Source organism: Galeopterus variegatus, unplaced genomic scaffold (assembly GCF_000696425.1).
Source record: "Galeopterus variegatus unplaced genomic scaffold, G_variegatus-3.0.2 Scaffold1448, whole genome shotgun sequence".
NCBI classification, from domain to species: domain Eukaryota; kingdom Metazoa; phylum Chordata; class Mammalia; order Dermoptera; family Cynocephalidae; genus Galeopterus; species Galeopterus variegatus.
Genome location: NW_007727559.1, coordinates 127167 through 140240, shown reverse-complemented (window position 1 = coordinate 140240; position 13074 = coordinate 127167). Strand labels below are relative to the sequence as shown.

Sequence of the window (13074 nt, the reverse complement as noted above, 5' to 3'; positions counted from 1 at the left end):
CCTCGGTGTTGCGCCCGCACCTCACTCAGCCAGTGAGCGGGAACCGGTCTGTATGTGGGATCCGAACCCTCGGCGGGAGTGCCACCGCGCTCCCAAGCGGCGCACTGTAGCAGTGCGCCACCAGGCCGGCCCTGACCTTACTGTTAAACACAGGTTTGTCTGCTTTCTTTCCACTAATGGAGAAAATGAGGAAAACATTACTTTTAAGTTGGTTGAAAGCATTAACTGACAAAACACTTCAGAAAAATGTGAATTAGGCAGCTAAGAAAGCATACTCTGTTCATTACTTTAAAAAAATATACAGCCTTATTAACTCCACAGTGTAACAGTTGTCAGAGCCAACATTTAGGTAGATATAAATAAAATATTTAAATGGTAGTGCTTTTTTCCTAAAGAATTGCTCTGGCAACTTTGTTGAAAACCAGTTGACCAGAACTATGGGTGTATTTCTGGACTTTCTTTGCCTGTTTCCCATACTCAAGAGTGCCACTGCCTCTCCCTGCTGTTCCTCCAAATCCCCCACAGTCCCCGACCTGATTTTTCCCTCTGCATACTCAGTAGTGGCACTGCATGTCAGTCCTCTCCCTGCCATTCCTCCAAACCCTCCTCTTGCTCCAACATGCTCCTTTGCCTCCTGGAACTACAATTGGAAAAATCAAAATCCTTCTTTCTCAGAAAAACCTCAGGGCCTCAACTCCCTCCTGGAGACTGTTTTCTTTACACACCAGCCTACATGGGATGATTGTCATCAGCTCCTGCAGACTCTCTTCATGTCAGAAGAACACAATCACGATGGCTGACCCTCTGATGACCCTGTTCACCTTGAATTCGTGTTCTCCTCTAACAGACCTGGGTGGGACCCAAACACATATCAAGGTAAGGGGGCTCTCGACCTGTATTGCCAGACGCTCCTTATGGGACTCCACAGAGCAGCCCGGAAGCCCACTAACCTATCAAAAGTAAGTGAAACGATCCAGGGACCAAATGAAACCCCCGCCACTTTCCTGGAATGCCTTATGGAGGCTTACAGGACCTACACTCCTGTGGACCCTAAGACCCCAGAAAACCGGCGGGCGATAAATATTGCCTTTGTTTTTTTTTAAAGATGACCGGTAAGGGGATCTTAACCCTTGACTTGGTGTCAGCACGACACTCACCCAGTTAGCAAACCGGCCATCCCTATATATAATGGGATCCGAACCCGTGGCCTTGGTGTTATCAGCACCACACTCTCCCGAGTGAGCCACAGGCCGGCCCAATATTGCCTTTGTTACCCAGTCAGCCCTAGACATTAGGACAAAGCTTCAAAGACAGGAAGGATTTAAAGGAAAATTGTTATCTGAGCTGGTTGAAGTTGCCCAGAGGGTCTTTAATGACAGAGATAGCCCAGAACAGAAACAAACCAAAAAGCTACATCTTAAGGATGCATTCTTCAGCCTCCCACTGGCAAAAGCAAGCCAACCTCTCCTTGCCTTTGAACCTTATTTGATGAAGCCCTTCAGCCTGTTGGCTACTGACATGTGAGGCACTGCCAAGGGGGTGCTCACACAAGTCCTGGGACCATGGAAGAGGCCTATCACCGACCTCTCCAAGAGGTTGAACAGTGGAGCTGCAGGATAGCCAACCTGTCTCTGAGCCATAACGGCAACTGTTTTACTAGTTAAAGAGGCTAACAAGTCATATGCTTAGTGGTCCCCCCACTCTGTACAGACTCTCAGTATGTTAATGCCATTTTTAAATTTCACCCTGAAATCAGGAGGTACAGAGTTGAAGGAGTTTTATCATTCTGTGAATTGGTATTGTCAGCTTCCTGAGGAAACGAATTGTGAGACTGACCTAGTTAGAAGCAATTTATTTAGTTTTGACTGGTGCAGAGGGAAGATCATGTATGGGTTGATGCAGGATCCACAGCTCAGTATCGAACAATCACAGATTGCTGGCTATATATGATTCAGGTACAAAACAGGTTATTTATTTCCAAAAAGAGAGCTAGCTTCTTGATAAAGTCCACCTTAAAGTTTATCTTAAGAAGGGAGATAGCCCTTTTCCCTCTCATGTATGACAAGTGGAATTCCCCATTATGAAACAGATGTATGCTCTTATGCAAACAATGCTGAATTGGCTTCATGATGATCTGGATATTCATCCACTGAATATCCCCCTTGCCCGGGTCACAATAAATGACCCCTGATTAGGGAGTCCCTTCTGTATAGGTACCCCATGTGTCCGTACAGATGCAAAATTTAGCAACCAAGGAGCCATATTGAATTTGTGTCAGCTTCCACTTTACAGGTCTTACAGATACTTAGAAAATTAAGAGTGATTCACCAAAAAGAAAGGAAGGGAAAGGAGATAAACATTCATTACAGAAATAAATCTTCAGATGGTTAATTAGGGGATAAAAATGTCTTAGTGCAGCACTTTGGACGTAAGGTGAACCAATGGGACTGATCTACCAACATTAAAGGGCCCTAAATACATCACTCTATTTATCCTAGCTTGGAGGAATTTAAAATGCCAGAAGAAAAGATGACACCAAGAAAGTTGACTTTGAATTGCTAGCCTGAGATGATGGTTTGGTCAATGAATCAACATGAAGATTGACAGAAGAGTCAGGATTTAAAGCATATGTGTGGATAAAATGGGCAGGGGATAAAAACAAGACTTTCCTAAGATTCTTTGAAATAAGAGCACAACGCACTGTGATTCCAAGATCTGGTGCCAAAATCCTGTTGAGGACTTAGGTTGGGAGGATATGAAGTTGCAAGAGTTAATAGAATTAAAGATAAAAGTTTGAATGGAAATTGAGACTAATAGACTCTAAGTGAGGTGGTTTGTGTCTGACTGGGGAACACTTCTACTTAGCATTGTATAATAAAATTGAAGAAATGAAAGATGCCCTCAGGCCGGTCTTGATTGGATACACTAAATGGGAACTAAAACTGAGCCAACAAAGATTGTTCATTTGAAACAGTATTGCCATTTAATTACTGAATAATGACAGAAGTTACAAGTACTGATAAATTCTCTGTATGGTAGCTTTGTGTGATCCTTGAAAAAAGCAAGTGGTTCATGCAAATTAACCTAGAATAAAGTAGTGCCACCCATTGCATCAGCAGTGTCTGACACTGCTTTCAACAGTACAAAAAAATCAAGGAGGTTACAAGTAATATTCAGTGATTCATCTTGCAGATGCTTTCTTCTCTGTGCCAGTCTTGGAAAAGAAACACAGTTTGCCTTTAAGTGGTAAAAGTCCCAATTTACAATTACTATCATAATTTGGTTAAGAGATTTGGATCTGATGTCGTTCTTGAATTGTTATTACTGTAACAGTAATTATTGTCATTGTCATTACTTTCCCTACCTCATAAGGTGTCAGACGTGTAAAGCAATAGCACACAGAAAGCATTGAACAGATGGTCATCTTGACTACTTGAGTCCCAGCTTTTCTTGACAGAACCAGATGATGTTAAAGGTCACATTTTCAGACTCTTCTCTCTCTCACCAGATATCTTCTTGACCTGATCCAACTCTTGACAGGCTTTGAGTAACATCAGGAAAACCACAAGAGTTCTAGTTAATAACTCTCACATTTCAGTCACAGGCATATCACTTACCTCTAGTACCCCAGATGTTAAGTGCATTTCTCAAGGTAAAAGCAGCCCTATGGAAATTACGAGAATTTATGGGGTACATTATAGTAGGAATGTTGATGCCCATCATAAGAATCCTCTCCAGGACTGGGAGGTGACTGGAACTGACAAGTGGATAGGTGGCCACTTCACGGGCAGGCTGTAATAATGCAGGGATGGGATAATAGACATACTCCTTTTGTCCTCTATGAGGTACAAAATGTCAAGAACTACCTGTAGACCAGAAGAGAGAGAGACTGCAGATGACCATGGGTAGATGAGAAATCCCTGAACACAGCTGGATTAAAAGAGATTAATATCAGAAGTTCTGAAATGTTATAATTGGGTCCTGTGTACTGTGAACTGGGCTTTGAATACCCGGTGGTATACACTAATGCTCAAAATACTACAAAAAGATTGGAACAAAAGATATGGTACCAATTTGGACCAATGAGTTGTATTTCTTCAGGATAAGGAACACACTTTATGTATGGCCCTTCATGTCTAACAATGGGCAAAGGGATATCACATCAAATAGACTTATCAAATCCGAGTTACAAAGAGAGTTTGACAGAGAATTGACATGTGAAATGTTTTTACATAAAAATGGCTCAATGTGCAATAATTTGGTATTCATGGTGACTTTACAGATCATAAATACTGTGAATAGCAAGGTCTGACTACATAAAAATGTGCCAATGTATAAGTCTGATTCTGTTAATAAATTTTTTACAGTGCCAATATCTTAAGTATTTTTCTTTTTCTAAATCCTTAGTAAAGGGTTGAGGGCCAAATCCTTTTATGCACAAAAACTAAATGTGTTTGAAATGCTGAATTCAGTGTAATGCGAAGGCAGATTATGCAAGAAATTTATTTTAATATGTACTCACTAAAAACACTACAAAAGAGTAACAAGAAACAAAAACACACCACAGGACAAAATTCTTCTTAAATCAAATTCTATTTGGAATTCAGCAAAATAACTTCTATAAAACAAAACAGCAAAATATTTAAATAGTATAGGATGGGTAGTTATCTGCAGGGATATTTGGTTTTTAGACAGGTTTGAAAATATTACACACATTCCAAAGTTACCAATTCTCTTTCAAATATGGTATTAATGCATAAGTTTCCTGGAATCTTTAAACAAGTATTTATTCTAAAATGATACCTCAGAATTATATTTATTAAACAGAAGTTTACATATTAAGTGAACCCTATATCTAACAATAAGAATTTGGGAATAATGAAAAAAGAACTAGAACATGTTTTTTCTTTCAAGTAAAACTGACTGACTAGAATAGAAAATCAGCCAGACATCTGAGTACAATGGTACTTCAAAGTATGGTGGATTCTGGATTCTGATGATGTCCACTTCACTGAGATCCAGCAGAAGCAAAGTTTTAGAGGCTTCATCTAAAAATTCTACTAAAAAAACCCCCCAAAACGAGCACACCAAATAGTCTTCTATTATGCTTCAAAAATTCTGGCATAGTAAAATTTTGCTTATTTGTTTAAACTTCCTGTTATTGATACTTTGATATGCTTTTTCCCATCAAGAGACTATCAAATATTAAATGTGAAGAATTATGTGCATCTATAAACTGGTTGTCACATTTCTTTCCATTTTATATTTATTCTAGGTAGAAGAAATAAGAACACTGAGCTTTGGAAGAACTACTGTCATTCAGGTAATTCTGTCCCCACTGGCTACACAAACTTGGCATGAAGCCATGCTAAATGTTACAGCATAACTACAGATTTAAAGTTATTAGCCTAATTCCAGAATAAAAAGGTAATGAAAATACCTAGAAACAATGTTACATCACCAATTTTCCACATCAACCATATAATTCAAAGGTTAACTACTAGCCTTACATATCCACTAATAAAGAATTAGCAAGAAACTACTGGTGTGACTGGTGCAGATGGGCTCTTTTACATCCTTTTTTTTCTTTTTTTGGTAAAGGAGTTGTTCTGACTCTGTAGAGCAGGCAATACAGGCTGCAGAATACAGTGGGCATAACAAGAAAATTAATTTTTCTATTTCTGTATATCTCTGACTCTTCAAAAAAGTTTCTTGTTTATGAATTAACCGTCAAACATTAATATATTACATTCACCTCTGCCATTTACATTTTAGTATCAGACATTTACTATAAAACACTATACAATTTCCCCTGCAGGTGGCTTATATACTGACAGTAAATTTCTGAAAATGAGATAGTGAATACAGTCTCCACTCCATGTTACTTTGGAACAGTTTCTCTAGTTTTAAATACTAGCCAGGCACAGAAAAAGTTTGGACTATAAGGCCTGAGTGTATGGTCATAAAGGAAACGGTTCTAATTATGTGCATTTCACTGATCCTTCATTTGAGGTGAGGATACTTCTTCACTGCCTTCATAATTTTCTTGTGCTTGTTGGCCACTTTTCTGAGGGTTGTTCAAGTGATGTGCTGCTGGCCCAGTATATGGCTGTCCATGCATATGATTATTCTAAGAGGGCAAAAGAGACCAGCACGTCAAACTTCTCACACATTATAATTAAAATTTAAAATCATAGGCTGAAGTTTGTCTAAAGTATACATTTCTTTTATCCCTATGGCTTACCTTTTACAAAATGTCAGGTAGCAGTTATAAAAATACTTACAAATTGATTCCTATATTGTAAGGAAGATAAGTACATGTGGAAAAGTGTTTTGAGAAAATATAAACATATGAACCTGTGAGTTTCTAATAATACTAAAGTCTTTTATAACCAAGTGTTGTGTTAAAAGAAGTAGTTTTCCAAGTGTGGTCCACAACTAGCCACATCAACAGCACTTGGAAATTTGTTAGAAATGTAAACTCTTGAGCTCTACTGAGTAAGAAATCTTGGGGTGGGACCCAGAAACCTGTGTTCTTAACATGTGCCTTTATGTGAGTATTATCATACTTATTAAATTTAAGAACCACTGCCTTAAAATAACTGAATTAGTCATATTTGTGACTTAACTTCAGGACAATATTCTCAGAAGCTTTCCCCCTTGGTATCTGTTTTGAAATTTGAGGTTTTCATTAAATTCCTTAATCTGTATTTTGCCTCACTTATTTTTTTCCAGGAAACTACTTAATGAAACCAAAGAGTTGATTTTTAATCATTTTTACTGCCACTGAATCTTGCTGCTAAGTAAATAAGACACGTTTGCTCTTAACATTTCTTAAACAGTTACTAATTTTCTGTTATGTGAAATATCACATAATTTTATTTACTACATGTACTAGCTACAAGAGGGGTGCCTAGTGGACAAAGAATATACCAGAGGGATAATATAAAACCTGTTGCTACACGACTCCACTCCAGCCACTACTCTTGTGATCATCTTGACAAAGCCTTCTATTTTCTTATTACTTTTCAGTCACAGCTGATACGTTACAAAACATTTAAGAAAAAAACTGTACACGTTTTAAAGGATAAAAATTCGTTTGGAAGATAAAAATGTAAAAAACTCCTGATCACCTGTTGATACTGAGATCCAGCAGAATGAGGATATAATGGGGCATCTTCTGGTGGAGATGACTCAAGCTCCTCTGGGGCGTCTTGGTCATCTGGCTCCTAATTTTAAATATTTGAAGAGATTAATAATTTTCTTATAAAAGCAACGTCAAATTTATTTTTAATCTCCCTCATTTAAAATAATTTTTTAAAAAATGTACAAATGTTGACCTCTTTAACATGTTTTCATTTACTGTAGATAAAATAATTTATAACAAGAAAAAAAAAATTGAATTCCTCCTGATATATGACTTTTCCACAACTTCACAGAAAGTTTTCCAAAAGTCAATTCCCTTGTTAACAAATCAATCAATGCTAACCACTAAACAAAACTGCAACACATTTTTTTTACAAAATTATTAGTACATAAACATCAGCCTATAAAATAAAAAAAATGCTGTTTTTCTTTTTTTCTATCCAGCTGCCCATTGGTAGCCTTTTTTTTTTTTTTTTTGTTTACCTCCTCTGGACATAGTTCACAAGCTTTTGCAAGTGTCATCCTAGCACTATGTGATCTTTCTAAGTAATAACCATTTGATGTTTCGTTGCTTTGTACTGGAGAACAATTGTTGTAAGTGTACTGAAGATTGCCAGTATATGGTCTTCTCTCAAGTTCATCTCCAAGCCATTCCACAGCCCAGGTCCACGTTCTTTTAACATCTCCATTACTCTTCAAAAGAAAACAAAACTATATATGTAAAAGAATTTAGAATAATTTTCAATGTCAACCTAAAATGCTGACTCCAAATTTTTATAATTATTCTCTTTATAAATAGTTCTTAATTCTGACTCAGACTTCTGTAAAATTATAAGAAAAAACTCTCACCTGTAAGAATTGGTAAGCAACAGAACAATTGCTAAATAGAGCTACCATACATTTTATACATTGATATGCTCTTTTTTGATTATTCATAGAGTTCTGGATTGTATCAAATAGCCCATCTTGTTCATGTGGGATTCCTTTAAGTGCATTATGAATTCTGAAAAAAAACCAAAGAATAAACCCCCCAAAAGCAGGTGTAGAAATTATAATATCTATTAGTAGCTACCATTTAAGTGCTTACTCTGTGCCATTCAGTACACATTTTTGATGTAATCATGTAATCTAACTAACCCTAGAGTTAGTTTCCAAAGTAAGTACCTTAGAAAATCCACATAACACATGAGAAAACAAGTACAGAGAGGTTAAATGGCTTGCCAAATATTTCAAAGTTAGCAGGTTGGGGAGCTGCCCAGCAATCTGACTAAAGCGTCTGAGTTCTAGCCAAAATATCAATCTAAATAATTCTGATATTGCTATAATTTAAATGCTAAAAGTAACTTCAGGATAACAATGCTACATTACTTTCATAAAAGTCAACTAGTTCTTGGTGTATTCTTGAAGACTACTTAAGGTGAGAATAATTTACTTCCAGCTATTTCATTTTTTCACAGATTACATTTCAGAATGTAAAATAAGTATCCAGAGACTTCGAAACAATGATATGCTTGACAGCACGAAATTAACTTGAATTCTACTAGTAAGAACACATACACGAAGAGTAAAACAATATTCACAGGCAACAATAACTTGGCTGATTTGCTAATAATCAATTATTTCATTTCAGCTCTAGCTAAATTGTAACATAACATTTTATACAGCCACTTGTTCCCTCTTCTCGACAGTACATTAAATTTTTTTTTTTATAGGTTAAGCCATGCCTTCTTTCTTTTTGTCATTGCTTGGACAAAAAGTAACTAGAAAAACCTCCTATGCCTAACTTAATAAAATATCATTATATTCCAAGTTAAAAGCAAGTTTGTTTACTATAATATAGGCATTTATAGTACGGATAATTTGAAAATAAGTTTTCAAAGTCTAATCATTTCAGACAAAAAATTAACATGCATAGGCTTCTTCAAACACTTACAGCATATACTGTGTCATTCAGTTTTAAGTTATAATAAAGTGATACTCAACAGTTTAGCCATACCACACCATTAGGGTCAACAGTTTTTTTTTTTTTTTTTTCAGCAATCTGATCTTTTTATCATGTTTTTACTTGCATGGGTTCTAACCCCAACAGTTTAGCCATACCACACCATTAGGGTCAACAGTTTTTTTTTTTTTTTTGTCTTTTTCGTGACCGGTAAGGGGATCGCAACCCTTGGTGTGGTGTCGCCCACACCACGCTCAGCCAGTGAGCACACCCAGCCTTTCCTATATAGGACCCGAACCCGCGGCGGGAGCATCGCTGTGCTCCCAGTGCCGCACTCTCCCTAGTGCGCCACGGGGTTGGCCCAGGTCAACAGTTTTTGTATGTGATTTTAATCAATATTATCTTTGACCATCTTGTTTTCTGTTGCCTAGAACAGTGCCTGGCACATAGTAGATGCTTTATAAATATCTGGTGAATACTGTTTATTGAATAAAGTAAATGTTCTTTATACAAAACATTTCGAGTTTGGGCTCATAATGATAATACTTCACTAATTTTGTACACCACCTATATTTTCCACATAACCCAGCATTTATACCTTTACAACGATCTCTTCCTTGGATGAAACAAGAATGCTAAGATGTGATTAACTAGTTTAAAGCAAAAATTAGTCACATAGTAAACAAGCTCTTAAAAATAAAATAAAATAAAATAAAAATTAGATCTCATTAAAGCAAACTCATAAAAAAATCCAAAAAAAACCTTTTTTTTAAAAAAAGATGACCAGTAAGGGGATCTTAACCCTTGACTTGGTGTTGTCAGCACCATGCTCAGCCAGTGAGCGAACCGGCCATCCCTATGTGGGATCCGAACCCGGGGCCTTGGTGTTATTAGCACCGCACTCTACCAAGTGAGCCACAGGCCGGCCCCAAAAAATCAAATTTTTAAAATACCAACTGAAACCGAACTAAGTACTAAATACTAAATGACTACAGGTTGGAATTTTTCATTTTTTTGTTTCACAGCAAAAATGAATGAATGCCATTTTACAACATTAACTGATCTGTTTAAATCCATGATGGTACACTGGGTGATAATCTAAAAATATTCACTCAAGAAATCTAGTATTTCCAGTTCACTGAAATTCAGGAATGTAAGATTAATCTTTTAGCATTGTGTTCTATAGCTTTAGAAAAAGCTTAGTTTATTTCAGGTGTTTCTTTTGCTTATTAGTGTCTAATGGCTGACAACTGACAATATACATGTATGTTTCCTAAAATAAACTACCATAAATAATTCCTGTGGGAAGGAAAGCTAGGGTTATCTGGCAGAATTGAGCAACTAATAATATACCATCATTCTTAGACTTATTTTCACTGCAGAGAACTCATACAGAAATTCTTGGAGATGTTTAAAGACCTATTAGGATAACTTTAGTTGTAAAAAACTATCACTCTGATTTCCCTTATACTAAAAAAGGTAACAATTAAAGGCTAGGAATTATTTTTAGATAAGTAAATACTATCTAGCATAACTAATTCTAAAACAAGTAAAATATAATCTTAAAATATTATTAACAGAACTTAAATACTTATCAAAAGCCTATGCTAGTTTCCTTTAAAAAAATTAAAATAAAAACATTAAATGGAAGAAAAAACTAGTATAAAGTATGAAACTTCAGCATTTAGAGAAAATACTGACTAAATAAAATTGTTATAAATGTGAAATTTTCATTCATTTTTACATTGTTTTTTAAAGATAAAACATTAAATAGAGCTCCAAAAGGTAAAAATATATTTGGCTATTTGCAATTCCAGTTATTTCTAGAACCTGGGAAATTGTAATTATTCTGGTAGCAAAAGGGTATCCACCTGTGAGTCTGCCAGGAGTCTTCAATCAGTAACATTTGCAAAAGTAGATCCAAATATGGCCGAAGTTCATAAGTGTATGAATATGCAACCTAAAAATAGGTAAGATGTAGTGAATTATTTATTTAAAGGAATGAGTAAAATTATAGATATATGAACATGTTCCTTTAACCTGCCAGAGAAGTTCACTGAGGACAGTAGAAGAGAACTGAGGATTCTCCCAGCAGCAAAAACGAAGTAACTTGATGGTCTCCTCTGAGTTACTGCAGTCTTCAATAATTTTCTTCACATAACTTGTTCTCACAAATAAAATGTCTGCCACATTCTGCTGAATTGGCATTATAGGCTGTGATAAATTAGGGTCACCAAAAGGATTGGGAAGAGGGGAATTACCTAGAACAGATTTGTCATCAATGAGAAGCAAATAGATTTCAACACAAAATCCCACAAAATTATATAATACCAAATTTCTTATTTAAAAAAAAAAAATCTGATTTTTAAATTAAGTTTCATAAGCACAATAAAAAACTTGATTAAAATAGATATACCCAGCTGATAAAGGACAAAAATATAAAATGCTGACACTGAAGACAAAGTTAAAAATTCTTTAATCGACCATTTCATAACGTACTATTTATCACAGTACACAAAAACAGATTAAGAAAAAAAGATCCCTTTTGATATGAAAAAGCTTAACAGTTTAAAAATATAATATTCTAAAAGCATGGGTCATCAGACTCTTCATCTTTATAGATCTTCAGAATTATTTCCAATCAAGTACTAAATCAGGCTAGCATTATTCTAAAACTACTTTAGAAAATAGACATTTTACTTTACCATTGATTGAAGATTGCATTCTTGATGAGACATTGCAACAACGGATCAGCTGAGACACTACTGAATATAACTTGCCTAATTCAGCACACTGATATTTGATTGGAGGACCTGGTCCCTCATCTAAGGACACAAGCATAAAGGTAGCAGGTATGCTCAATTTCAGAAGCTGTGTCTTTTCTGCTATACCTATAAAAAAGAGAATAATGTGTAGGGGAAAAAAAAGGTATGATAGCAAATGCTGTAGTAATAAAAAAGTAATTACCACAGCACATCTTCTTTGTAACACCAACAATACAGGCAAAATGGAGACAGAACAGAAAATACATTGATTTTGTTAAATAAGAATTATTTAAATTATTATAATTTTGAAATAGCTTTCATGACTCTGGCATTCTAATCACACTGAGCCCTAGGGAAATGTTTACTTCCTAAGGCCTGGATAGGCTAGAAGAGCCCAGCTTAAGTAACAACTCCCTTCATAATAAGGTAAGACAGAAACTAAATTAAATGAGTAATAAATGCTCTTCTAGAAACTGCCAGACTCTCTTTTTTCCTATCTAGACAGATAAATGTCTTGGGGCAAAAAAGCACCTTTGCTGGAGGTTCTACTTTTCTGATTTTCCCATTTAGTTTCTGTCTCAATCTTCTTGGCTTGAAGGTAAAAAATCGTTCTCAACTCAACTACTTCCTCCTTCTTGCAACTTTTTCTCCTTGGATTCCCTTCCTCCTTATTTTCTTCCTTTCTTTCTTTTCTGATATTTCTTGGTCTTACCTGTGGATTCTTCTAACTATCTCTTAAAAGTCAGTATTTTCCCAAGGTTTCCATTCTAGGCTATCTTCTTATACAGGTGCATTTCTTGTGAATATATCTACAGTAATGGATTTACTAATTTACATGATTCCAAATTTTATATATATATATCTCACTGTATATTGGACTTTTTCACTTAGGTATGCAACATCCTTTGAAAGTTTAATCTACACAGATAGGTCCTCTTCCTCAGTTTCCTCTCTCAGTAAATGGCACTGCCTATTCTTCTCTCAGTTCATCAAGCCACACCTTGGGCACAGGTGTTAACATCTCTTCCCTGTTCCACTCCCTCAAATGTCCAATTACGAAGTCCTGCTGACTAACTTTTATAAAAATCTCCTGAATTCTGTCCATGCATACATATATTTCTGACTGCCAGTTCCCTAACAGAAAGCAAAAATGATCTTTGTCTACAGTTTTCTAGTCTCTGGTCTGCTCCATTGTAAGCCATTCTATTGTAGCCAGTATGA

General features: G+C 35.9%; 1 protein-coding gene across 1 annotated transcript in view; it reads right to left on the bottom strand.

Moving 5' to 3' along the window:
- Positions 1–4574: 4574 nt before the first annotated feature.
- Positions 4575–13074, bottom strand: part of LOC103593949 (probable ubiquitin carboxyl-terminal hydrolase FAF-X) — a gene marked incomplete at its 5' end in the record, with an annotated part of 125525 nt that continues 117025 nt past the window's right edge. The window contains 7 exon segments of the mRNA XM_008577090.1: positions 4575–6130; positions 7134–7229; positions 7630–7839; positions 7996–8149; positions 10960–11048; positions 11129–11349; positions 11794–11979. Of these exon segments, the coding sequence (XP_008575312.1) occupies positions 5993–6130; positions 7134–7229; positions 7630–7839; positions 7996–8149; positions 10960–11048; positions 11129–11349; positions 11794–11979 (1094 nt within the window).